Consider the following 27246-nt stretch of genomic DNA (forward strand, 5'->3'; position numbering starts at 1 on the left):
AGAGGTGCCTAGAATTACACTAATATGTTGCCAAAGTATTTTTCATTATACAGCATTTTGTGCTCAAAATAATTTCAGCTTTTGAATCAGCACAAGGTCATGTTACAGCTTTGTATCACAACAATAGTGATAATAAAATTGAAACAGAATTCTCCCTTTAGGAGAGGTGCTCACTTAAAAATTCAGTCTTGCATTAGATCAAGAGAAGATAAATACTAAAAGTGCAAAGGGCCACCACTTCAGATACTAGTCTCAGGTGCAGCAGTGGTTTGGCAGAGATATGAAAAAGCTGAATAATTCTGTCTTTTCCCATTCAAATGGCATGCTAGCTGAACCACATAAAGCCTCACCAAATCATGCATATACTGAAGATCACTTTAAAATAAAAGACTTGGCATCCAGATGGGTTTGTAATTTACAAAACTTGATTGCTGTGTGTTTATTCAGAATTTGAAACTCCGCACAGAACATTATTAAATAAGTAATTGATGATAATCTATGCCATTTGGTAGAAACAGGGTCATCTAACTGATCTTCTTAGAGTGAGTCAGGACAAGAGCTACCACATTATATTTGCTGTCTACTAATCAAAGACAGAATATTAGTGACAAAAGTACTTAACATTTAAGTGGGGTGAAAATTGCATTATTTTATGTTGAAAAGGACTAATTCTCAAGCTACTCTACAGCTCACCCCCAGAACAGTGTAAGTACTGACACATTTAGTACCAACATGCCTACTCTCGATAATTCCTTTACTATTAGCCCTCCTACACACTCATCAGAGATGGTTCTAGAACCATCACAATTTTCAGTTGCCACACTTAATGTGTTTCCTTCTTCCATAATCATAGAAAAATTAGAAATTTTTTTGAGATGAATAACAAACAACACTAGTCAGTATGTTTGGTATGGTTAATAGCTTAGTTAATTGTTTTGATTAGCTCCGGGTCTTTGCAAAGAAAGAGAATGTTACCTCTGCATAGCACTTCATTTAACTTTGACAGCATATTCACATATCAGTGTTCAGTGTAATTTAGTTAACTGTGGCTGAGCTTCTTTCTTCCTCTATCAAAGCTAAATAGATGGCACTAGAATTTTTGCAAGAGCTTTTGTGTGCCTCAGGTACCATCACTGCTGTGCAGCAGAAAGCAGCCATAAACTCAGCTGGCTGCTTATGAGTTCCTCCTACAGAATCCTTAGGATATTACTGAGATAACTTTTTTTTACTTGGGATGAAGACTGGGGAAGATGAAGTCTTAATGGATAACTTCTCATTCTCTGGGTATCTAAACATCAGGGAAACAATGGCAACACCATAGTTGTGCCAGACCAGTGCTTTTGGGAGACCAGAGCAGTCTTGGGGTGTACAGGAGTACCTCAGCTACTGGGGATCTAAGCCTTGTTTTTTTAATTGTCTTCCTTTTGCCATAGCTTGTGTCAGTCTGGATAAGTCAAGCAGGATGGGGATAGGGAGGAAAGGAAAGGAAAGAAAAAATTCAGTACTTCAATACACTGAAAAGCTATACGCTTAGCACTCACCTTGTTTCTATCTGTAGAACAACTACATTGACTTTTACAGGGCTGGAATCTTTACACAGAATCCTGTGATAAAAAGACAGGTTAATGAGACTGTCCTTCTGGCAAAAGCCCTTATTCCTGTGGGAGAGCACACAGGGAAACAGAATGCAAATGTGTATATATATGTGTATATATATATATGTGTATGTTTACTACAGCCCACAGAGTACCATGGCTGAATTAATTTAGACCACTGAATCTAAAAGAAACTTGTTAGTGAGGAAGGTGGGCTATTGTTACTTTATGTCAGATACCACAGAGGGTTTATGATGACTGCTGCAACCATAATTCAGAATAGTCTCTTTTTCTCTGGTCTTTGCTGATATTCCACATTACCTGTAAGTCTATCTGAGTCTATGGCAGTAATGAAATAGGAATAATATAATTGCTTTCCTTAAATGCCTTCTCTTGGCTGTGAACTTGAGATGAATCCAAACCAGTGATAAGTGCAATAGCCTTGTTGAGTAAAGGCAGGTGAATTTAAATCGCTCACACCTGAAGAACAGCCCATGTATGTTCCTGATTGGACAGAGTGGATACACTTAGCGCTGTGTCATTGACATCTACATTGCATTCTTGGCTGATTCTGGTGTTGCAAAGCCAAACACTAATTTATATTGTAACTTTGATTCATTATCAACTCAGAAGGAAATACAGAGAAATTTATAGTGCCGTGTACAGTTTGTGTTTTTTTCCAGTTTTTATCTCTTAATTCCCTGTGCCCATCACAATCTCTGAAATATGTACCTCATTAAAAACTGCAAAATAAGCTAACATTGTGGTATAGGTGAGGCAGTACCATGATACTTTCTTTTTGACAATCATATTTTCCAAATCTCAAGTGAAAGTGGAGTATAGCATGCTTCACATGACACTCCATCATTAAATAAGGAAGTTCTAATGAAAATAATTGAGCAATGGCTGCCCTTTCTGCGTCACTTTTGTATGGCCCATTAATTCTGGCAAGTCTGTGTAAGAGTCACTATTATGATCTTCATAAAGATAATCAAGCATTAATCTTATATCAGTAGCTCATTATTTTAAAACTCATTTTATGACTTGTGGGTTGACTTAGAGGATCTGATAGGGTGCTTCTTGGGTTTTAATGAGTGAGAAATTTTACTTTAGAACTGAATGAAATGAGAATCTTGTCAATATATTTTAATAATGTTACTCTTAGCACTTCATAATTAGAAATTACTCTAAGAGAAAAAAATTCATCTTTCCTTTTCATCTGTTTCATTTTTGACTGCAGAAATAATATACCTCAAAAAATTATCAAAATATTTGTAGGAATTAAAGCTGAAGATATTTCAGCAATAATTTCAGCAAAAGCTGAACTACCTGCTGATTGAACATGTTCACAGTAAGTCATGTAAACGGCTGGACATGCTGTCTATTTTACTGATTTTGTTAGGAGTGTGTCATAGAAAGGTTAGCTAAAGTACAGCTAACAGATCACCTAAACTGAGGAATTCTACTACTGATGCAGTGTCCTTTCTGAGGTGTACTTGACAGAGTTCATTTTAAGCCACTATAGGTGATATGCAGTACTTAGATATGACTGAGACTTGCATAATTTTACTTTCACAAATTCTTCCTAGTAAAGACCAAATTTTGCTCATTCTGCAACTAGGCAATTTTGGGATCAAATTTTCAGGCTGCCTTATGGGATTTTTTTGCCTCTTATGGCCATTCATAACCAAAAGTTTCACTGGGCAACTTGAAGAACTGAAACTTTAATGAGACATGATACTAGATTTACTGTATTTACCAAAAACTGTGTGACAGATATGTGCTGAGCAAGCTTGGAAGCAAAATTCCTAAAATTTGCAAAGCGGTGTTTATGAGGGCTTCATGTAAACCACTGTCCATACCTTTCAGTAGTTTATCACTTTCTTCTTTTGAGGTATAAGGTCAGATATGTTGATGAACTTTTTCTGACAGGTTGACAAAGATGTTGGTTTCTGATGAAGGACACTATTCAGCAGACTGCATAGGGATCTAAAAGCTTTTGGCTCACATGCTCATCAATTATCAATGATTTCCCCACTGGTATCAAGAAACAGGCTCTTAGATTAAAAAAGATGGGGACTGACTCTGAAATGAAGCTAAATGCAAGCTCTCTCTGTCCTGCTCAGAAAATATATTTATGTTAGCAATACATTATATCTGTCTTACAAAACTTGCAGTTTAATTAACTGGAGTGTTATTATGGCTTCATTAACAAGAATATAATCAGAAAAAAATCTATTAAAAGGCAAACCCAAGCAATCCTTCAGAATTGAAAGAAAGAAAAGATTTCCTGTTTTCCATGAAGCTACACAGCAATACTTCCACAGTTAAATGAATCAATGTCTCTCTCAAAAGTATGGTATTTATACCAAGAACCAAAATGTCAATTAGTTGAATCCATTTCCATTGTTCAAAGTAGCTGAAAAGTGAAAAGTAGAAGTTTAAATGAAAACATGTAGTCAGAACTGGGAAATTATATATTTATTTTTAAAATCTTTGTATTGTGCTAAAAATATTCTGATAAATATTTACTGCATTTGTATTAGATGCAGCTTGGAAAATCACTATCCTACAAGAAGGGTAGTTATATAATGCATTGCAAAGAAATTATAAATACAGATGACTTTGAGTGAAAGAAGATTCACCCCTTATATTGTATATAAATGTATATACATATACATTGTTTATATACATAAACGAACCTTTATAACATTTAGTGGTGTTGGCAAACTATAAAGCACATTTTTGAATAGTCCCAGTCCTTTTCGTTACAATAGGTATTTTTTAATATACATCTAGAATAGGTATGAATACATATTTTAGTGAAAAAAAGACCTTGTCTACTGTTAGTGTTCCATTTTTATCAGCGCAAACAGTAGATTGGATTTATGTAGTTTTTCTAGAATAAGTTCCATCACTTAATTCAAGAGTTTTATGCTTAAACCTATTCTGTCCCTAAGTGGGAAATTAATCTTCCAGGCAATGAGGAGTGACCTGGGTAACCCCAGAGAGCAGGGAAGTTGACACTAACCAGTTGAGACTAGTAGTAATCTCCTGCTGTGCACAAGGTCTAAGTGAACAGTCTGCAAGGTTAATGTGATAGTACTTCAAGACAGTGTCCTAGGGAAAAAAAAGTAGATAATTAACTCACCCAGAGCCACAGGCTATTTTGTGTTTCTGCTGTCATTATGATGATAGAGATAGACTAAACAGACTTTCTCTTTTGAGAGTCTGTGTTCTGATGAATTATAAAGGCTCAAATCAGAACAGTGCTTGCCTGTGAACTTAATGCAGTTGAACAGCAGTAGGGCAGAGGGGCATCCGGAAACTTACCTGGTGAACTCTTTTGGTCTCCTGGCAGCAAGTGTGGTAACTCTGCTTAATGTGCTACTTTCTTACCACCAGTGGGACAATGCACAACAAATTTGCAATTTATATTATTATCCATGTTAATTATTATATCCACAGTCATGTTATTGTGGTTGCATGCTGGGATTAATATAGTTTAAATGGGATTAATATGTTTTGCAAAAGAATAAATGTTTAAGCTCTTTAAAGAAAGACTACAGTTTTCCTTTAAGGAGAGTCTAGAACAAAGAGAAATAAAATAGTAAGGTGCTTTGATTTTACTAATAAGGATGCTAAAATTAGAAAAAAAAATCCACTGCCCTCGTAGTCCCTCTCTTAAATTCTGAGTTGTTTCAGGAAGAGCTATCAGCGGTGAAGTTTAAAAAAAAAGGGTGAATCTTGTGAATAATTTTATTCAGTGTGTGTAGGATGTTGCCAAAGGAGATTCTGAGTGGTGTAGAAATTAAAAGCTATCAATATTCTGGTGACATCAGGATCATCAGGTCAATTTACTGATACACATTATTTTTGAGTTAGCAATTGAGAGCTGTGGCTGGAAAAAAAATTAGCTTTAACTGAATCCCATGAAGCCAGAAGTGATGCCAATGAGCCCAATAAAAGAGTTATGTCCCAATAGCATAAGGGGACTGATGGGATTATTAAGAAGAGTCATCAATCTTTTTGTCACAGTTCTCATCTATACATCATGCCTGCTCCAAAGAAGACCTTCTCTACCATGGCTCTCCTTTGCTGGCATGTTATTTACATATAGCCTTTGGTTTTGGCTAGTGAAGCAATACAGTGTGCTTTCTGCAAACTGGTTGTTCAGGAAACAGTTTTGAAGATCAAAACCTGAAAAAGGATTAGCTGGGTATGTTTATTGATAACACTCAGAGAGAGTTTTACCTAAACATATCTCCTTGCATAACACTAATTTTGTGCATTGCATTATTAAGATTAAGATTTCTGTTTCACTGAAACCAGACCAATTTTACAAGCCCACTTACAGTTATTTCAGATGTAGTGGAAATTTATTCTAAATAAATAGATTTAAACTACAGTGCTCCCATTGTTCCTGTTTAGCTGCCTTCCTTATGCAGCCTTCCCAAATGATTTTATGCATTTCTGCCTGAAAACTTTCTAAAGGAAGCGAGGGCAAGATAGCACCAAATACAACCTAGGCAAAATTTGGAGATTTGTCCATGCCTCCCAACCCAGCAACCTGCAGACCCAAGCGGAGAATTACAGGAAACAGGGGATTCCACTGAGAAATGTGTGAAGTTATTTGTGGTTATGGCAAATGCTGCTTTCATCCTTTCCATCTCTTGGACACAGTGTTAGGAACAATGCTAGTGTTTAAGAGTTCTACCAGATTTCTCTTCTTCTCTTTCTGACTTGTCTTTCTGTGGCAAAAGTGGCTCATCCTGGGGCAGCAAAAATGGGGTTTTGCCAACACAGTTGGCCAAAATCTTTTCATGTCACTTGTCTATGGTTGTCTTGAACTAGCTTTTCACTCTGGTATATCACAAGTGTGACCACAGCTATTCAAACATTTTTCTTCAAAAGTAGTAAGCATTTAATTACTGACATCTGCTCTCCTAGATAGCACTGATTAAATGCAACCACCTTTTTCAGTACAATTCCAGGCCTGTTTAGTCATTTTGTTATGGCAGTTGTATAGTTTATCCACAGTCTGACACTCACGTGCATTTTCCATGTCATGCTGGCATACATGTATTTTGAGTATGATCTCACTCTTCCTTACTCACAGTTCTTCTCACAACTAGATATACTTTCATTTTTATGAGCAAATAACATCTCAACAATTATTTCCAGAAACCTCGAATAATGTAAAACAAATACAGGTCAGATTCTGCCACTGCGTATGCAAAGCTGGTTCATTGATTTGTGAGACATTTATTATTAGATAATCTGTTTTATAAAATAATTCCCACCAAAAAATACATAGTAAAGGTATTGGTCAAAGACTCTGAAGTCTAAAAAGAGCCTAATACAATGTATTCCTCCCAGGGAAGAGTAAGAGAAAAAGTAAATAAGTAAATAAATAAATAAATTCAGTATATATGACTCACTCAATATGTGTACATATATAAAATGTACATTTAATTTTCATATTTCGAGAAGGAATCTGTTTATCAGAGATGATAGTGCCATTTTTATCTTTATATCTTTGCATTTCTAAGAATGATATTTTTTACAGTGGCGGAAAAATGTGTAACAAAGCTAACTACATCCTGTTTTACCAATCAACAAAATAACTAGTTTTAATGCTCTCTACATAGAGTACATTTGGTTTACTTTTATTTTTACATTGAATAATGGTGGTAGCTAATAAATATATCAATAACAAAAAACAAATCAATATGTTTATTCACTTGAAATTAGCAAATAATCATTCAACTATCACTGCTTTCTGCAAATATTATTGGCCAAGTCTTCCACTGATCAATGTAGAATGACAGCACTGTGATTTCACTAAGATTTCATTTGTTTTCCTTCAGTGTCCTAGCAAATAATATATATAAATCAATGGAGAAAAGAGAATTCTGAAAATCTTCTTTTAATCTGAAGGACCTGCTTATAAAGCTCCTGTCCTTTGTTGGACAAGGTTTTCTCAAATTCAAGACATTAAGCGATTGAAATCATAATAGAAGATAACTTGATGCCTTTTTCCTCTTAAGAAGCTGTGATGTATTTTGTTATTTAATTTTGTAAAAAAAACCAAAGAAAAAAGAAACACTTTTATTTTTGGTTTTCTATTAAATTATTTCTCAAGCAGCATATGGAATCCATTTGTCCTCGTGCCTTGCCTTAAAATAAATAAAAAAATGATTTTATTTGTCATTCTCCAAGGTGCTTTTTTAGTAAACTGGCTTCACCACAGCATTACCTCTGGATGGTGCTACTGATGAAGAGAGCTGCAGCCTAAAAAATACAGATTTACAATTGTCCATAAGGCAATGAAGATAAAAAGCCTGAAGAGACTGCAAATTTATAGCATACAGCAAGGCACTTCTTTCTATCTGTTTCTCTATGTGTTGCCTTGTTTGTGGGGCCATAATTACATACTGATTACAGGCAGAAAAAAGATTCTCTCCACCCTGAATGGTAATTACTATATTACTGTGTTTCACTCCCATCCCCTTCCTTTGCTCTTTCTGATTGTTATCAGATCTCATTTAGGTTTTAATATGGCTTTTGGGAGACATAAATTTCAAAATATTGTTTACATTTCTTACAATGATGGTCATCTTGTGAATTATATATCAGCTAGTATATATTACTAACTAATTAACTTAGTGTAACTCTGCATGTACCCATGAGACCAGAGAATGTTAAAATGAAAGGCTGGCTATAGCTTCTTTGAGCTACATGATCTAGGTTGTGTTTGAGTTTTTATCCCTTCAGGTGCCTACTCTTTGGTTAGATTAAAATAGAGAACATCAGAATCGTTGTCTTGTAAGGTAGCAATTAATGTCCCCTGATAAAAAATAGTGCAATTTTCTTAAAAAAATTATTTTCTTTACCTGTCTGACATCCTCACGTTACACCAGATTTTGAGACAAAATTGGAGGGGCTGTAAATCACCCTTACTCAATTGACTTCCATTGGAACTGAGCTGATTTAGGCCAGCAGAAGAGGTCAATGCCAAGAGCTGTGAATGCTTTCAGTCATGAAACAAGTTACTTGCAGATCATTAGGATGGCTTAAAAAGGATCTCACCAAAGTACATTCTGGCTTTTTTCTTTCTGTTCTTTGAAACTTTGGTATCCACTGAGGTGACAGTGAGTGAGCTCTCTACTGATTAAAAAGTTTGAAGCGTATTTAAAAAGAGACCAGAGTTCTCACCACCACTTTCTATCAGTAAACTTTTTTCCTCTGACTGTGACAGAATTCCAGACTCATGGGAGTGAATATAAAAGTCAGTTATACAATCCTTGCACTGAGTTATATGGTAGTCTCAAGAAAAGGCATCCAAACTAGCAACATTAAATGTAGTGTACCCCTATCTATGTCCTGAAAGATGCAGACACCTTATGTGATGAGAGTGAATAGAACAATATTTTTTAATGTTAATTAATCTGGTTTTCTCTTTGTTTTGAGCTGCTCTTAATCACCTAAGGACTGAGAAAGTAATCCACAAAAGTCCCCAGAACTCCCTTTGTTGTGCATTTCCACATGCTTGTCTGCAGGAGTGCTTGCAGATATGCATATGCACATAAGCACTGAGATTGTTTAGTAGCATTGGCTAAGACACTTCTGGTGCAGTGGTGTCTTAATAGTGGATCATGGGATATTTGAGGTTGGAAGGAACTTCAGGAGGTCTCTAGTCCATCCTCCTGCCCAAAGCAGGATGCCAGTTTCCATCTGGGCTTAAGCCACAGGACAAGGTCAGCATGAGGTTGGATCTGGGTGAGTTAGGATTTTATCCAATCAGGTTTTGAAAACCTCTGAAGGATGGAGAGAAACTGCATATCTTCTATGGGCAGCCTGTTCTTCTGTCTGAGCAACCTCGCTGGAAAAAGCTTTTACCAGCTTGGTTCAAGCTCTTGTTTCTAGTTATGCCCATTATGTCTTGTTCTTGCATTGTGCACCGTTGTGGGGAGTATTGATTCATCTCCCTGTTTTGGCCTGCTGTTTAGGGGACTTAACCCCAAAGCCATTTCTTCTCTAGGCTGGCCAAACCCATATCCTTCATCCTTTCCTCACAGGACATGTGATTCAGCCCCCTGAACATCTTGATGGCTGTCTGCTCGACTTGCTCCAGTTAATTGATATAGTTCTTATATAGAAGGGCTCAAAACACGTTTACATATCTAAGGTCCTTGTGAAACTCTTAAACGATTTGGGGAATTTTCCCATCAGTCTGTACACTAAAGGTTATGATACAAGTTATAAGAATAAGGAGAAATGAAATAGCCTTGATAAAATGAGTTCAAACTGCACTTGGTAAATTGGAACATGAACTACACAAGATTGTGGCATTCTGCAGAGGAGTTTGGATTTCTTCAAAAGTAAATCTATAAAATACTTCGTAAGAAAGTAGATGGGAGCATTTCAATTTTGATCAAGATCAAGACTTTTGACCAGCCTTAGATTCCTAATATAATGATATTGTGACAATATAAAGGTTATCACAGGTGGTCTTGTATTTTAATCATAGTAGCAGAATACCTAAAAAGTCCTGTCCTCATTTGATTTCAGAGTGCATGAAAACAACCAAGCAGGTGCTCAGTGTCTCAGTATTACAATGACCTGCACTCTCCATTGAAGACATGCTTTTTTGGGGTGCATATTGCCAGCAGGCTTAGAACACTCTAAAAGATTGTACACTGATTTGAAAGTCTGAAACCTTACTGTGTTCATACTAGGGGACTTGTTGATTTAGGTATGTAAAATATGGCAATACGAATACCTCCTATCAAGAGAAAGACTGTGCATTAACAGTACTTTATGTATTATTATTATTATTATTAATAATAATATTGTTAATGTACTAACACCTAAAGAAGATATTTGATTGAGAAGAAAGTCTGTAATCACTAACGTTTTAAAGCAAAAGATGAGTGTCTGTCAGGTGCTAAACCAAACTTAAATTTGGATTTATTTTTTGGATTCATCCCTTGTGAGGAAGTAGACTTATTTGTACCATGAATACATGATGGTCCTTGGCAGAGGACCCCAGATTCTCAAGATGGCTTTGGTTTTAGCTGTGTGAAACATATACTTCAGATATTTTGGTAGAGTGTTGAGTTTTAAAGGTGTTTATGTGGCTAAACACGTTTTTGACTACTTATTAATATTAGACGGCCAAAGTGTACTGTGGGGACCTTTTCTGAATGTTGTTTGTTGCTTAGTCACAGGCATCTTGTTCAGCACCATCTAATTTAGCATGTCTCAGCCAAGGTAATACTCAAATTTGCTGCAAAAGCTCTGACAGCATATCTGCTTCCCTCCACCTCCAAAATACCATCTCCAGACAAGCCTCCTCTTTGCTCTCTCTTCAGCTCTTTGCAGATAATTGTCCTGATTCACACAGGGGGAGCAAGTAGAGCAAATTGATTCTCTCTATCTGAAAGGGACAGCTCTGCCCATGAGGGAACTTTGAGTTGCTGACTGTCACTGTTGTGCCCCGATGAGCATGGGGTGAGTGCAGCTGTAAGAGTGCTGCCAATGGACTGTGCACAGCCAACCTGCTCAAGGAGCAGAGTCTGTAATGCCCCTAATTTAGCAATTTTAGCAATGAAGCCAATCAGTTCTAATTAGTTTGTGATTAAAAACTAGCTATCTTCTGGACTGTGTGAAGAGTACAGGGTAAGCTGTCTTCCAGTTTTAGACTGAAATCCCCTTCCAGAAGGCAATCGTCCATGTCCTGTTCATGGCATCAAGCAGTCCATTAACTAGCTGCTTAGCTCTAATTGATGGTGCTCTTATTTTTATCAGGTTCTGAAAGAAACACCTTTAATTAGACTAGTGGGGATATTACAGATTTTCACCTGTGGAAAATTATGTGTTTCAGCAGTTGTCTACACAGCTTGTAGAACAAAATGATGTTTCACCATCTCCAGTAAATCGCACAGGTTTACTTTGACAGTAATGCATGAAAAAATTATAACCCACTGCAATCCAAAACTCTGGAAATTGTGTTTTCCATTTTGACTGTCAAAAATTACCCCTTGTCATACAGAAAAATATGAAACAAAAAAAAGTATTTAATTTTCTATGACCATGTAGCATCTTTCCTACTGGCCACACTAAGTGAAATCCACTATTTTTTTTCCTCATCATGCCCTACTTCTTGCAGTGTGATGAGTTCATTAAAATGGGGCAGAGCAGGAAGAGACAGTGAATAGGGCAAATGCAAAAGTTAATACAACATTTTCTTCAGCTTTTAATATTGTAAAATGTTACTATTGGATCTTTTATATGTTTAAATTCACAGTCATTCCTTTGCTGCGAAAAGTATACTTTCATTTCCTTCCTTTTTGGTTGCAGTTGAAAAAATTCTCCCACTGCTCCTTCCTGAAAAAACCCACTCTTTTTTCACATAAAAATTCTGTCATGAGTACATCTATCTCGTCTAGCAACAAAAATTTCCTCTTGGAAGTTTGATCCTGTGAAACCCAGCAGTAACTTAGGGTGAAATTATTTTAAGATTAATTATTAAATTTATTTCCATTTTACGTTGGTTTTCATTACATTTGTCTTGATATTTTTTTTATATACTTGTCTCCTTAGCAGTAACATGGAGCCCTGCGAATTAATTAAAATGTGACATAGAGCTATTGCCAGTCCTTGCAACAATTGTAAGAAAATAGAACAACTTAATTTTTGTTCTGCTGGATCTGAGTCTCTATTCACATAGCAGCTGATTAAACAGTAGATAGTATGTGAGATACTGTTTTCTACTAGCATATATATTTATCTTGTACAACACTAGTTCTTTACTGGTTAACTATGTAGTTTAAGCTAGTCACACAAGAAAGTTTGTTCAGGGAAGCACTTCAACTCGTTTTCCTAAATGCTTGTTTTTGGAGAGGGTGAGTGTTTGGAAGCAAAAAAGCTTTTTTTTTCTAGGTTAGACAATTAACTGTTAGATCACTAAAACTGCAGGAGATGCATTCTATCTTGCAACTAATTGCAAGTTCACTGAGCTGATGAAAGCTCCCTTCCAGGAGCAACCAAAGTTATTCAGTACTTCATGTGAATCATGGCATCAAAACACTTAGTCTGAGTGGGAATTCACAGTACATTCCAAATCTATATTTAAATTCTCTGCATCAAAAAGCTATCAAATATTCATTGCAGAAATGGCCCTGATAGGATGTTGCTGCCCCTTAGCTTGCAGACTTCAAGCCAAGCCAGAACAGACATGCAGCTCACATCACCCTCATGGTAATTCAGCCCAGCACTCTTATCAGAAAAGGAGCTCTTAAATAAAGCTCCTTCCACTGAAGGAGCTCCAGCTGAAAAGGCCTTGAATTTCTGCTCTACCTATATGTGATGAAAAGGGCACAAAACCAACTCAATCTGCTACTTTGGTAAATAACTGACTACGAACACTTTGCAACCTGCATTGTTCTGCTCCTTTGGAGCTTCTCATCAAACTAAAGAAAAATACTTAAGCCTCCATTTAGTAGTAGTTGATACGATTAGTTTAGATGTTGCAATATTCTTGGTGAAGACTTGCTGCAACTTTACTCTTTAGTTTCCAAAAAAAAAAAAATGGCTACAATTATTTCAGGAAGTGGTGTGTTTGGGTACCTCTTTGTCTGTATATACTTCCAAAAAGTTCTTTCTAATTGCAAGAAAGTCCTTTCTCAAGCATGATGTCAATCGAGTTGATAACTAAAAATAATACTCCTGAGGACAAAAGTCCCTTGAGTTTCTCGTCTGAACCTTAAATTGAAAAGCTCTCATGGTCAATAAGCAGAGGAAAGGATTTTTGTACATACTGCTGTTATGCGCTGAAGGTCCTCTGAGTTTAAGTGGTAACAGACAATGAATAAATTCAGTTGCTTGTACTGAATTTTTACTCTTGCTGATAGCTGTTGCTATAGGCTTTGGAGTTATACACTGAAGTCTGCATTAGAATTGCTTGCAGCCTGTGGGCTTTTAAAGTGGTATCAGTTATTTTCACCCATGTGCCTGGACTAGTACACAAGCAAATTCTTCCATAGTTAAAAATTCCCATGGGTAACTTGTGTTAGAAAATGTAGATTCTATCTACATACTCACCTCGAGATAAAATTTGTTTTAAACTTTAGAAATTCAGCAAAATATTTGGTTGTCTGCTTATGCTAACACTAATGCTATCAGTATTCTGAGAAATAAACCACCTAAATTTAGAACAACATTTAAAATGTTTTTGCTAAGATAGTCCTTAGGTCTTTGTGTTAGCAAACATTAAACAAGTTTTTTCCCTTTATCTTCATGTTATTTTGTTCAGAAATAACACAGCTAAAAGTTTTGACATGGTTTAATTATGAAAAACACATCTCTTTTAATAAAATATTTCAAACGTTTTTCCTCTACTGTTTTGATTTGGTGAAAAATCAGTAAAATATTTCTTATTCACAAATCAAGCTTACAAAATTTGAGGCTATTTTTTCTTAGAATTTACAGAATGCTAATAAATGGTAAAACTCATGGTTTTAGATTTGAAACATAATTTCATGTGTTACTATATACTGATATATGTAAAATAAAATTTTAAATCTGAAAAATATATATATTGACCTTGTGCATTCAATTTTTCCTTTTACCAGTAAAGACAAATAGATATAATTTGAGGTATTTAAAAAGTGCAATACTGTATCAATATAGAATCAACTGCTCAACTTTATTATGTACTAAAACTAAAAATATGGAGGAATGAAAGAGACAGTGGATCACTGATTTCAGTGTCTTTTCTAAAATAAAAACAGAATAAGGAAGAGGGGAATTGAGTGATATTTAAATGACTATGCAAATATTTAGGAAACCGTCAAAATACATGGGAATATAATACAGAAATCTTTGAAAATTTGTCTGTAGTTTGTTCTCTGGCTTAAAACCTGGACAAAATCTAATGAAACCTCTGTAGAGATGTCAGATTTATTAATTACTGTGGATCCTTGCTTAGTAATGAAATAGCCTCTCTCCCTTTTATTTAAACTTCCAAAGTGTCTTTCTCTTTTCCTGCAGGAATTTTCTGCATTCAGGCTGTCAGACATATTGTAGCCAGATAGTGAACCAGTATAGGTGAACAGATCTCTATTTTCATAGTTTCAAAGCTGCAATCTGTTTATTACAAGGAAATACAACTTTTGAAAATGTTATGCCCGGTTTTGAGTGCTGTTCATAATAAATATTATATTCCAACATGGGCAATTCCATTGATACTGATTAATCATGTGCCTGAAAGAAATATTGCTTACCCCCCTGTACTCCTTTAAACACCTTTTCTTTTAAATGCATGATGTGGTTCTTAGTGTGGTTGGCAGAAAACATATCCTGTGGTGTCTCCTTGTTATTTTAATGCACACATTAGTGTTTAACTTAACATATACATCATAGCAAATCTTGGCTCAGCAATGTAATTTACATAATACTGTCACTATTAGATGTAGCAGACTTGTTTTTCAAATGTATGAGAATTCTGAGTGCCTGTGTTCCCTAACTGTGTATGCTCTTTCAAGGAGCTATAATTAAGCAATATGACGGCACTAATTAGAATAAAGAAAATTTTTCACACTGATAACAACATTCAAACTGTTGTTAGGGACTCTCTCAAGGTACATAAATGAGGAAACAGAGAATCTGCTATTAGCAATGCAACTTTAGTTTGCTTTCCTAAGAGAAAACTATCTAGTAAATGTCACATAGTAATAAGAACAAAACACTCCAATACAACTATGATAGTGGTTTGATTCCACTTTGGTATATATTACTGTGCATTTGTTAGAAGTGTTTTGCTGAAAGAAGTGTCCAATTTACTGTGAAGGTCAGGAAAAATGTCATATTTCCAGTGAAAAATGTTTGTGGGCAGGGCAAGAATTTTTCAGATCCTTCCGTTAAGGAATCAGGCAAACAAAAAAGTCAGTTTTTCATTTTTGGTGGTATTAAAATGAAAATTATTGAAGCATATTCGCTTAATGTGAAAGGTTCTTTTTGCTATTTTGTATTTAAAAAGTGTTTAAAATACGTAAGGTTTCAGCCCAGTTTTGCATAGGATGTTTTAAAAAATATCTGTATTATTCTAAGGATTGAAAACCTTTTTATTTCTGAGACTTTTTCATATTGGTCTTGCTGTCTTGTCGTTTTTTTATTATTTTGGTTTTTTTGGGTTTTGGTTGGGGTTTTATTGTGAGTCAGTATAAAGAGGCATAACCCCCAAAAAATTACATCAAGGGCCAATTCACTAAATCACAAACCCACATCCATCAGTTGCTGGAGAACAGCAGACAGTTAAACTGCTTCATTTCACTGTCACTGCTTCTACATTCTCAATTTTCTTTTTGGAATGGGTGAGAAAATTGATATAATCCTTGGCTTCCTCTCTGAATTGCTTCCTAAACTGACACCACACTATTACAGAGAAGCCACAGGTTTTGTGATGCTCTCTGCAAACTAACTCATGCATCACTGTTATCATGCAGCTGTTAGAAAACTCAACTCCCCTTCCATAAAAGTATATCATGCCCTTAAGTTTGAGTAACAGAAGATGATGATCTGCATTATTTGTTCAGAGAGATCAAACTCTGTATTGTGTGAGGAAAACAGCTGAATAATAGGGAAGACTTCAATAGGAGCAACATATGCTCCTGGTGCTTCCTGCTGAGCCTGCTGAAATGGCTTAGTTACAGATGCCAACTTTCTGTACAAAAAACTGTTGCTGCAAAGGTGGGAAGTTCTAACCAATTCTGACAAATAGAGGATTTTCATGCCTGAGCTGAAGAGTGGGAGACCACTTACAAATTACTGTGTTTTAGCTGTGATCAGGATTGGCCCACAGAAAAAATCAATTGAACACAATATTTATCTCTGATTTTGTTTGCTTCCAAGTGGTGCTTAAATAAAACTGTTTTGAGAGCCAAGTAATGGGGATAAATAATTTAGCAGTGAGTAAAAAATGTGAATTGCAACTATGAACTGAAAAAGTATTACTGGATATCCAAAATCCAAACTTGTCAAAACAGAAGTTTGCAAAAATACCCCAAGTGTTGCTGAGATGCACCAACAGTTTTTGAGCAGCAATTCTGCATAAGTGTATATAAAAAAGGCAGACAAAGGGAGGCAAATGGAATAAAAGCTGTTAATGAGAAACCATTCTAAGACCACTGTAAGTTTTTCTCCCCTCTTCCACCTTACTTGTCCTCTCACCATTATCCCAGAAAGATTTCACCCTTATTCAAAGCACAGTCCATAAAAGATTTGTTTCTCAGCACATATGAGAGGGGACAAGGTCACAAAAGAGTGGATGGGATTGAGGAAAGGAGGGAGGAATACAGGCTCTGGGTAAAGGATCTTTCCTTTCCAGTGACAAATCCACAGTTAGGAGATTCTTGGCCCTCCTTGTCACTGCTAAGCCAACTCTTCTCACTGACTGAAGGACAAAAAATGCCAGTCTGATGTTTTGTTTTGTTCTGGTTTTTTTACGTTAACCTTTTGTTTCCTGATAAATATTTTTAACAAGGTTACCAACCTTAAGGGTAAGATACATAAATCAAACAATAACCAACATAGAAATAAGTGGTGCAAAATAGTATAAACTTTAATCTGCAGTTGGCAGTTGATTTTTTAAAGCATAGAATATATCCATTTCTATTATTAGTCCATTAATATTATTTCATTGCTAGATGTATCAATAAATCACACAGAAAAATCACAAGTATAACATTTTTACGTAAGTAAAACAAAAGATCTAGCTTTAACAGATGATGATGAAAAAGTAATTTCCATTTTAAGTGAAAGACTATGACACATTGCAGCAAATGAAAGTTTTAAAAAAGAACATTTCTATATTTTCTACCTGAAAGTTTTCAGAGAGGAAAGTTGGAAGTTTTCTGGGTTTTTAAATTTGATTTTTATAAGATTTTGGGAATTACCAAAGTACTCTGGAAAAATGGAAGAAGACTTACAGTGAGCCAATATTTGAACTGAGAATGAGAAGTGAACTATCCACTTTTGTTCCAATCACTTATAGACATCAGAAAAACAATAATGAAGGAGATTGATGAAGAAAAAAGGGCCATTGACTAGAGGTTAGGAGAAAATACCTTGAAGCATCCTATCTCCCACATGGAGCTCTAGCTTTGTGTTCATACTGTCTTGTTTGCAGTATTTTTCTAACCTTGGAACATGAAGATTTGATGATTATTTTGTTAATATTAGGATCCTATTCCCACACACACTGCATGCCCTTATCAGCTATCTCTACTCTTCTGAGCTGTGGAGCCCTTCTCCTGCCTTCCAAAGCTCTCTAGTGCCCAAAACCTTTCTCAAACCCTGCATCATCACAACATTGTCATAATTGGAAGCTCTAAGCAGCTGTTGTGTACCAGGTCCTTGACTTCATCCTTTTGTCTTCAAGTAACATAAATTAAGATTTTAACCAGATATATGGGATGGAATAAAAAAAAAAAGGAAATAATCATGAGAGATAATGAAGGCTGCATTTTTACATAAATTGCTTTCAATTATACTAAATGGAAACTGAAAGATTTGTGAGACAGAAGGAATGGGTTTACTCTGAAATGCTAGGAGAACTAGGGATTTCCAGAAACAGGGCAGTCAAATAAATAGGTATTGTTTTTCCTCTATGTCATTAGTTGCAAAACAGGTATATCCATTTGCCCTATTTAGAATTTTTTTTTTTATTTTTAAGAGAAAAATCTCTAGGAACTTTGCTCTGGAGTTTTCCTACTGTCATGGACTTATATGTACACATAAGTTATTTCTACATGTGCTTTAAGGTTATCATTAAGAATAGGTTTCTAGAACTTGGATGAAGTATGCAACATTTATTACCCAGTAGATTTCTCCCCTGGTGGTGAGATCAACAACTTAAGTTTTGATTTAAGGATAGCTGTTTCTCTCTTACAGGTTGTATCATCATCCATGTATGAATTCATTACCTTAGCTATCTTACATGAATTTTTATTTACATACTGCATGCTCTTAAGCTTTTAATGAAGATGCATTTTAAATTATTTTTGTAAAGGCCTGACTTGTCTTGATGATGTTCCCTGAAATCTCTTGATTCCCAATTCATACCCATGGAATTGACAATATCATCTGCTTCACCTTCTTCCCCCTCAGACTAGGATTGCCCCAGTCACATCCCTGTCCACCTAATCCATGTGTCACCTTCCTACTGTTATGCTCCTTATCTTTCCCTGTCACAGCTGAGCTACACCATCCTGAGCAGGATACACAATTTTTCCTGCAGCATAAGAAATACAGGATGAAAAATGAAGTGATGAGCAGGTATGGAGACAATACCTCCAGCAACACTCCAGCTTGTCACTCGTGCTCAGGAGGTGCAAGAGTATCTGTAGCAGCTCTTTCTTATTTACAGGTTTTATGGGATCATTCCTGTGGCTTGCTTTTGTGTTCCCAAAAGAGGTTTCAAATTAATAGATCCAGGAACAGCTGACAGATTTCCTGAGCTAGTGTCATTGCTCTCCTAGATCTTCTCAAGCCCAAGATGATAGCATTAGTACTTACATCTATGTACTTTCTTCATTGGTTGGGGAAAGTCTTGACATCCTGCTGATGTCAGGTTTGCACTTTTCAGCAGTTGGATTGGGAGACTTGCTGGAAAACACCATGGCTCACTTCTCTGGATTTCTGTTGTTTTGGAGATCAGGAAGGGATGGTGTGAGCCCAGTTCTTGTCTCAGTTCTTCTCACACTTTTAGACCATGGGTCTGACATGTGCAGGTTTGAGAACTGGGAACATCTCACTCTTTTTCATAATGACACAGCCTAAGCAGTTTTACCAGAGGAAAACCTGCAGGATGAAAAATTGAAGTGATCATTAAGAAAGTGTTAAAACGTTTATTTGATGAGGTACAAATTGTTATGTTCTCTCAAGTCACCAATATGTGTAGAAACATGCCTCGTAGAGCTGAGAGTCAAGCTATAAATAAAACAATTATTACTTGGCATACAAGTCTGAAGAAAAATTATAATCATGTCTTCCAATCAAGTAGTATTATATCTGTAGGAACTGACCATATTTATGGCTTAGACAATATGCATCATTTTACTGCTATACATTAGCATTTATTTAGAGCAGCAAGTGTAATTTAAATTGATGCGTCCTTGTCATCTTTATAAATGGTTAGTTTATATGTTTGAGATTTCCAGAGAGAGAAAATGAGAAGAAACCTTGTGAAGAAAGAGCACATAGTCCAACGGGATGTGGTTTTTAGTTATGCAAAGCACAGAGACTCCTCTTGCCTATTGCCTTCTGGGTTTGACTGGTTTAAAATTGATAATTCTGTGAAGTTCCTTACTCCTTTGTATGTATAGAAACACTTTCAGTCCCAATAAATAAGTTTCTTCCTCTGCAATGTTTTTGATAAATGAGTTTATAATAACATATCTACAAAGAGTAAAGGTAAAATCTTATGCCATGGAATAAATTCAAGCAAAAATATTTTATATGTGTTTAAACTACAGTATAACATAGGAGAGAATAAAACTGGTTTTTTTTTCCCTTTTAAAATCTCCAACACTTAGTACAATGTACTTGTTTAAGTGTTTGCAACCTTTAGTGTTTTATGACTCAGAATTTATTACAGAAAACAATTCCACTCTGTTTTTCCCCCACCCCTCAGCATACAGATTTATCTATTTATATTAATGGAATTATATTTATCTTGGCAATAAAAGTGGATCTCCTTTGAACTCCTCCTGTCCTGACCATCCTGTTTAGAGAATGTGGGAGCTCTGGGAGTGCCTACAGGTTACTGAGTGCTCTGTGTCTGCAGCAGTTCTGTAAACCCCATCCTTCACTTGTTGTCCCACAGTGCTTAACAAGGCAGGAACAATTAAATTGGAGAGCATGAGCTCTACCCATCATTTGCTGTTGGAAGGTAGTTCCCAAATGAAATAAGTTAGTAAATTTGTAAACTAACTAAGCTTCATGTTTTCCATCCTTCATGTCTTCTTTTATGTCTGGGCAATGCACTGCAACTAATTGTGTAATTTTCAGCATGTTCAAGGAAAGGCTTTTCCTCTTATTTTTTGCAGTAGAGTTGCATTATTCACAAATTATTTGTCATTCATTAGAGAGCATGTCTTAAAAAGTGTCTGTAAAGTTACTTGTACAAATCACAAAGACGATCTCTGCCTTCCTCTCCAAATGGTTTTTAGCTTTTCAAGAAGTAGTGATTTCATTTTTTTAAACTAATCCCTGAGGAGAAATAAAAGCACACCATCATTTTTCAAGGCTATCTATCGCTTCCAGTGCTCAGGGGTGTTTAAAGCACAAACCACTACTGCTTGTCAGATTTCAGATTTGTTCATTTGTTATCACTGTACTGCAAGTTGGTGGTACTGAAGTGCAGCAGACAAACAGAAGAAAGGCTTCTGAGTATAATCCCTGGGTTTTTTCCCCCATGTCATTTGGGCTTGCATATTTTGTCTAAAGATCTTTTGTCCAGTATATTTTCAGGCACAATGAACTTCTAAAAACTTGAATTCAGAAAAATTGGTATCTTGAACTGATAAAAGTCTGTGTTTAGATATAAAACAGAAACATTAAAATGTGATAGAGAGGGTTAAAATATTTAAAAAATAATGCATAAACTTTTGTCTCATTTCTAAATCATCTTAAATAGTATGATTGAATTATGTTCAATTGAATGAATTGATAACCTGGTAGATAACCTAGATGTCTATTCTTCTGTCACTGAGGCAAGAGGAGCTTGACAGTAGATTTCAGCAGGGCAGATTTCACATCAAGATTTGCAGATCACTTTTTTCCCTGGAAAATGAAGATTTGCACCTTTGAAATCAACATCTGAGTTCCTATATGAGACTTCTTGTTGATTATTTACTTAAAATATCATTTTCTTGAGCTTTGTTTTTAACTTTTCCACTTAGTAGTATCACCTATTAATACAAAAGTTTCCTTGTACTTGGACATAGATGATAAATTTGAGAAATTCCTGCAGAATAAAAAGTATATAAAGTATTGATTTGCTCTGTGTTCCCTCTGAAGGATAAACATCCCTGTAGGAAACAGCACAAAGTACATGGTTCTCAATGTGAAGCATAATTCACTAGTAAATACAGGAAAATGTCTTAGAATAAGCACTTTTCACTATGGAGACAGATGGTCACATCACTTGGCAAGTGTTCAGCTTTTTCCCTGAGATGTTTAAATAATGTTTATCAAACAATAGGCAGGGATAAAAATCAAGACAGCCTTAAATTTATCTAAAACAGAATGGCAGGCTGCTCTAGAAGTGTCCTATAAATAACAATAAACAACTGTTGAATGAAAGTCAATAAGGTGGAAAGAGAATTTTTCTATTGGATTGTAGAATTACATATATATACGTCTTTTTCTCGCAATGAAATGTTCTGTCTTTTTTCCTAGTCCAGAAATCAACAAGCTGTTTACATATCTGGCACAATGTACAATGATTAGAGGCAAAACCAGATGGCCATATTTTTCTTTGTCTTATTTATTTAGGTGAAGGATAGATGAATCCTGACTTTACCTGTCAATCCAACTGTAATTATTTATGTTCTCCTGTGAATATTTTGCATGTGGATGCTCATGCAGGTACACACTTGTGCACACACAAATAGAAGTAAACTCTTTCTCTTCCGTAGGCTTAGAAAGAATTGCGAGAGATTCAGCCTATGAACAAGAAGGAAAAGTTCAATTTGTGATTGATGCAGTGTATTCCATGGCCTATGCCCTGCACAACATGCATAAAGATCTCTGTCCTGGATATATTGGTCTGTGCCCCAGGATGAGCACAACTGATGGTAAAGAACTGCTTAGTTATATCCGGGCAGTAAACTTCAATGGTAAGTTGCATGTACTCTTTCTTTGCCCCTCTCTTCTTTAAATGTTCCATTAGTGATAAGTTGGGTTTTATTCTTTATATAGGACACTTTAAAGCACAGTGGAAAACAGGATTAGAAGCAGTTCTCATTTAATCAGAACTGTGAGTTTTTCCACCTGCTCTGAAACCTCGAGTGTATTTTTCATCTTAACATTTTTCATCTTAAAATTAAGCTGCTCCCAAAAGAGGCAGATGTTAAAAATATGAATCTTTCGATCAAAATATTCCAGCGAAAAGCTGCTATTATGGAAACAATTGAGGACTTGTGCAGTCTTATTGACAGATTAAAATAATTTGACGGTGGTTGCTTATGTGTTTGCAAAAGAATGTATTAAAAAATACTCTTTTGAAAATCTCCTTCTTCTGAAATTAATTTATAATTTTCTACATAAGCAAATAGTGTGTTGCTTTCAATTTAAGTATTTAAATTTCAATTAAAACACTCACTAGCAGTTCCAACTTCTTTTCCATTTCATTGTTTTTGACTCAGTAACATTATTGAGTTTTAAAACAACTACAATTTATATTTTTAAACAACACTACATAATATTCTATGGTGCTGGGATCTGCTGCTGGGGAAATGTAGTTACAGATGCTTATGCTGTTAACAGTAGAGGCCAATAAAGAACAGGATTAATTTATGAATATAGGTTTGAAAAGTGTGGAACATGCTTGGTGAAATAAAATTGCAAAAAACTTAAATTATTTAATTAGAATTCATAATTATTATAGACAATATTTGCCATTATTTGATAAAGAAATGGAGTGATTACTTTGCTCTGTTTTGGATGGGTTTTTTCCTTACTTGTGGCAGTTCATGTACTGCACATGCCTTCTAACTATGCAGAGAGAAGCACTCTCTAACACAGTTTATTCCAATGACCTCAGCTGCAAGCACTTCTGAAAAAAGCACAAGGTCATTTTGAATTTAACTTCTGACTGGAAGCTTTTTTTGCTTTAGGTAATACTCCAGACCATTTGGTTGATACAAATGTTGGTTACTGTTGACAGTATTTTCTTCCTATGCAATTTTCATGAAAGGGGAATCCCTGTCTCCAGGAATATAAGGGTATAAGGAGTCTAAATGATTCTGTAGTGATTTTAAAGAACACCTGGAACATAATGTGTTGCTGGCAAAGGGGAAATGTGATGATGACAAAGGTAGGCAGCATATTGTAAGGTTTTTTGTGATAATTACCTACATTTCCAGTAGGTGTTTTTCTGGGTCTCTGTGGTTAAAGCACAAAGTGATCTACTTTCGTTTGGTGAGCATGAAAGTTTAGCATAATAAGATAAGCTGTTCATTTTATGTGAAACCTTCTTCTCCCTAGATAATTGTATTTCGTCAATACCTGTCGTGATTTCTGTTGCTGACTCTAAGTATGGCAACAAGAGGAGATGAAAGCATTCTGGTCACTAACGAAAATGTATTTGATTTAAAATAATAATTTACTGAAAGAGAGGGAAAAAAGAAAATGAAATGTTTATTCAAGGTTGACTTCCTGTCCCATGGGATATGGTAAATGTTCCCTTTACTAGGCTAGTCCCCATTATGTACTCGTGTACCAATTTTTTGGGTGTGTTATATGCCCAAATATTTTATTGCCTTAGTCATACATTTGGAGGCATAAGCAGAGGATTGTTTTAAACACTTTGCCTTTTCCTATTAATCCAAAATTGCTGTTCTTCAGGACAGCACTACTGCTGTGCCTGACAGAGGTGAATATTTACAGAGGTTACAAGACCTCTTGTGCTGGGAGTAAACAGTAGTGCTGTGTGTCAGTTTTGATATGCATCCTAACCTCAATCATTAAAAGTGTCTTACATTTAAAATTAACAGACACATGAAAGGAAAACCCTGGTTTTCTTAGCCTCTCAAGATACCATTTTTCTACCCTAGCAATCACAGGCTCACAGGTTGGCTGAAGCTGGCAAGGACCTCCACCTATTCCAATCCTCTGCCTAGTTCAGAATCAGCATGATCAGGTTACTTAAGACCATGTCCAACCAGGTTTTAAGTATCTACAGGGGTAGAAAATTCTCCAAAATTCTCTCTGAGTAATCAATTACAATATATGATCATATTCACACCAAAAAAAAATGAAAATATTAAACAACTTTTCCTGCATTTGAGAATTAAGCCTCTGCTCTTCAAGGTGAGAGTAATTTCTAATGTTTCAAGAAATAATAGGCATTTTTGAGATAGGGAGTTTTCCCTTTTTATTCAGTATAAATTTTCCCACATGATCCTACCCTTATGCATGTTAAACCAACTTCTCACCTCACTTAATTCAGTATATCCCTCTTCACCACTGCAGTGATGAGTAGGTTCAAGTCCAGTTAATATGCTGTCACATTTCAACCTAGTGAGTTTCACCTCACAAAGTGTGACTTGTATTTTGAAGGACCTCTGTCTGTCTTATGGAGAGTATTTGCAAGGGTAGGAAAACACACATATTTCTGTTTGTTGGAGTCACTGTTTTGCTATGGATTGCAAGAAATCACTTTGAACTGCACTTATTTTTGTTTACTCAGTTTATCTGAATTTACAATTACAATTTAATTTACAAATTATGAAGATTTGCTTCCCTGAAGTGTTCATCTATGTAATATTCCAAGACAGTGTTGTGACTGAAGGGTGATCATAACCACCAGTGCACATTGTACTGATGTGAATGATAAGACATTTGTTTCTGCTTAGATATTCTCTCAGTTGTATGCTAAATGCAGGTAATCTCACAGTTCATCATAATTTTAAATGGGATAGAAGCTGATTGGTAGTAGAAATAAAGAAATTTATTTGTACATGAAATGTGAGTTATTACTGACTGTAGACTCCTGTTTTACTATTGCCTGTGTTTTTCATATGACAGCTAAGAAAGAATGATATCTAAAATCAATTCCTTTTCATTTATAATGGGCATTTAAAAATTAATTTAATTTGATAGGAAAGGAAACCTCTAACATGTAACTAGTACCGCTTATTGCTGTGTACATCTAAAGAGTTTTTAAATGAAAATATAACCGCAGTGTGTTGAGATATGGCACACTTAGAACCTTGGGTTCTTGATGGTTACTTTTAGTAGACCATAACCAGCCCATTCTGCTTCTTTGATCAATGAATACTTAGGCCTTTTGAAAGTTTCATTGTCCTACTTACCTTACTTTTTACCAGGCAAAAAGTGAATATTATCAGTTAAGATGTTCTTATTTTAATAAGGTGTCACATTTGAAAGATTTTTCCTATCTCTCTTTGTATCCAAATGAGATATTTATGCAAAACTGGTGTTTTGTATTTAAAGTTATGTAAAGAGAAGAGTTTTTCTGTTAATTAGGTTAATAAATGGTGATATGCACAGTAGTTTAATTGTGGCATGATTCAATATGTTCTCCCTTCACATTGCTCTAGTGTTCTCATTCTATTTAACTTCATAATTCTGTCTACAAAACAAGCAGGTGTTTTATAAGAGTTTTTACCCTGGCATGTGCTGAGTGCTTCATGAGTAGTGCTCTGTTGAATTCAACATAAGTGCTCATCATTTAACAGAAACAGGACTTCAGCATGCATTTGTGGTGGATGGAAGAGTTTCAAAGGAGGTTTTGTTTAGATTTTAAGAGAAAGATTTATCTTTGTACTTCCTTCCAGACAAAGAATTGCAGCATGGATACGGTGCTATTTTTTGGGTGGGAATAAAACTCTCTCTCTCCCTGCCACTTCCCTTGTGTGTGTGTGTGTGTGTGTGTGTGTCTCTCTCCTCCCAGCCTCTCTCTTTCCAGGCAGTGTAGGGTAGCTGTTTTTTATCTACCTTTAATCATATATTTCTATTTACCTTTATATTAACACATTTTAGTACTTCTTAGGATAAATGTCCCACACTGTAACACAATGTATTTACAGATAATACGAGTCTTACACTCATGACAGTAAGGGCAACACTTGACGTGTACTCACATACTTCCAGACATCTTATTTGCTTTGGTGGGCTATTCATCCTGGGGACTAATAGGGATACTTGCTAATTTGACCTTTTTTATGCAAGCGGGGATAATTGAGAAGGGAGCAGGGAATAGGCAGAATCACTGGCTACCCTCTGCCATCAGTGCTTAGGTAAATCTTGTCTGCTTCTTCAGGAGGGCACTGCAAGAACACTCCCTCTCCTGATGAAGAAAAGACTTGAAATATATTCTAAGTGTGCAAGCTTTTCTTTGGTCTTTTCTGGACAAAGTAAAGCAACTATATTTCTTGCTTGGATTCTGTGACAAATCTACCGTAACGCTGGAACAGGCTGCTTAAAAAAGTGGTGCAATCTCCATCCTTGGAGAATCTTAAAACCTGGCTGGACACAGGCAACCTGCTCTAGCTGGCCCTGCTCTAATATGAGGGGATGAACTAGGTGATTTCCAGAGTTCCCTGCCCACCTCAGTCTTGCTGTGATTCTTTAACATTAGCGGGGCTTGAAAGAAAGAAAAATATTACCATTTAACCCTGCTTTACAATGTTTTACTCTATTCTTCTGGAACTAATTTCATAGTCTGAGCAGACGAGTAAGTCTTGCTGTTATTTGTTTTTTAGATATGTTAATTTAATGCCTTTGAGAAAAGATTAATTTTGCCTGAACACACAGAGACACACCGCAGCATTAACCTCATTTAAAAAGGAAGCATCAAAAAAATTCATCCTGAAAGGACAGAATAACACCAGAGAAT

At 35.7% G+C, this 27246-nt stretch overlaps 1 protein-coding gene across 2 annotated transcripts in view; it reads left to right on the forward strand.

Annotated features, from left to right (window-relative positions):
- GRM8 (glutamate metabotropic receptor 8) overlaps positions 1 to 27246 on the forward strand; it is a 305966-nt gene that overhangs the window by 165364 nt on the left and 113356 nt on the right. For both annotated transcript variants that reach the window (XM_085041880.1, XM_085041868.1), the window contains exon 6: positions 22301 to 22501. In XM_085041880.1, the coding sequence (XP_084898006.1) occupies positions 22301 to 22501 (201 nt within the window). The remainder of the gene's footprint in view (positions 1 to 22300; positions 22502 to 27246) is intronic.

Source organism: Lichenostomus cassidix, chromosome 1Aa (assembly GCF_008360975.1).
Source record: "Lichenostomus cassidix isolate B80296 chromosome 1Aa, HeHo_3.0, whole genome shotgun sequence".
NCBI lineage: Eukaryota > Metazoa > Chordata > Aves > Passeriformes > Meliphagidae > Lichenostomus > Lichenostomus cassidix.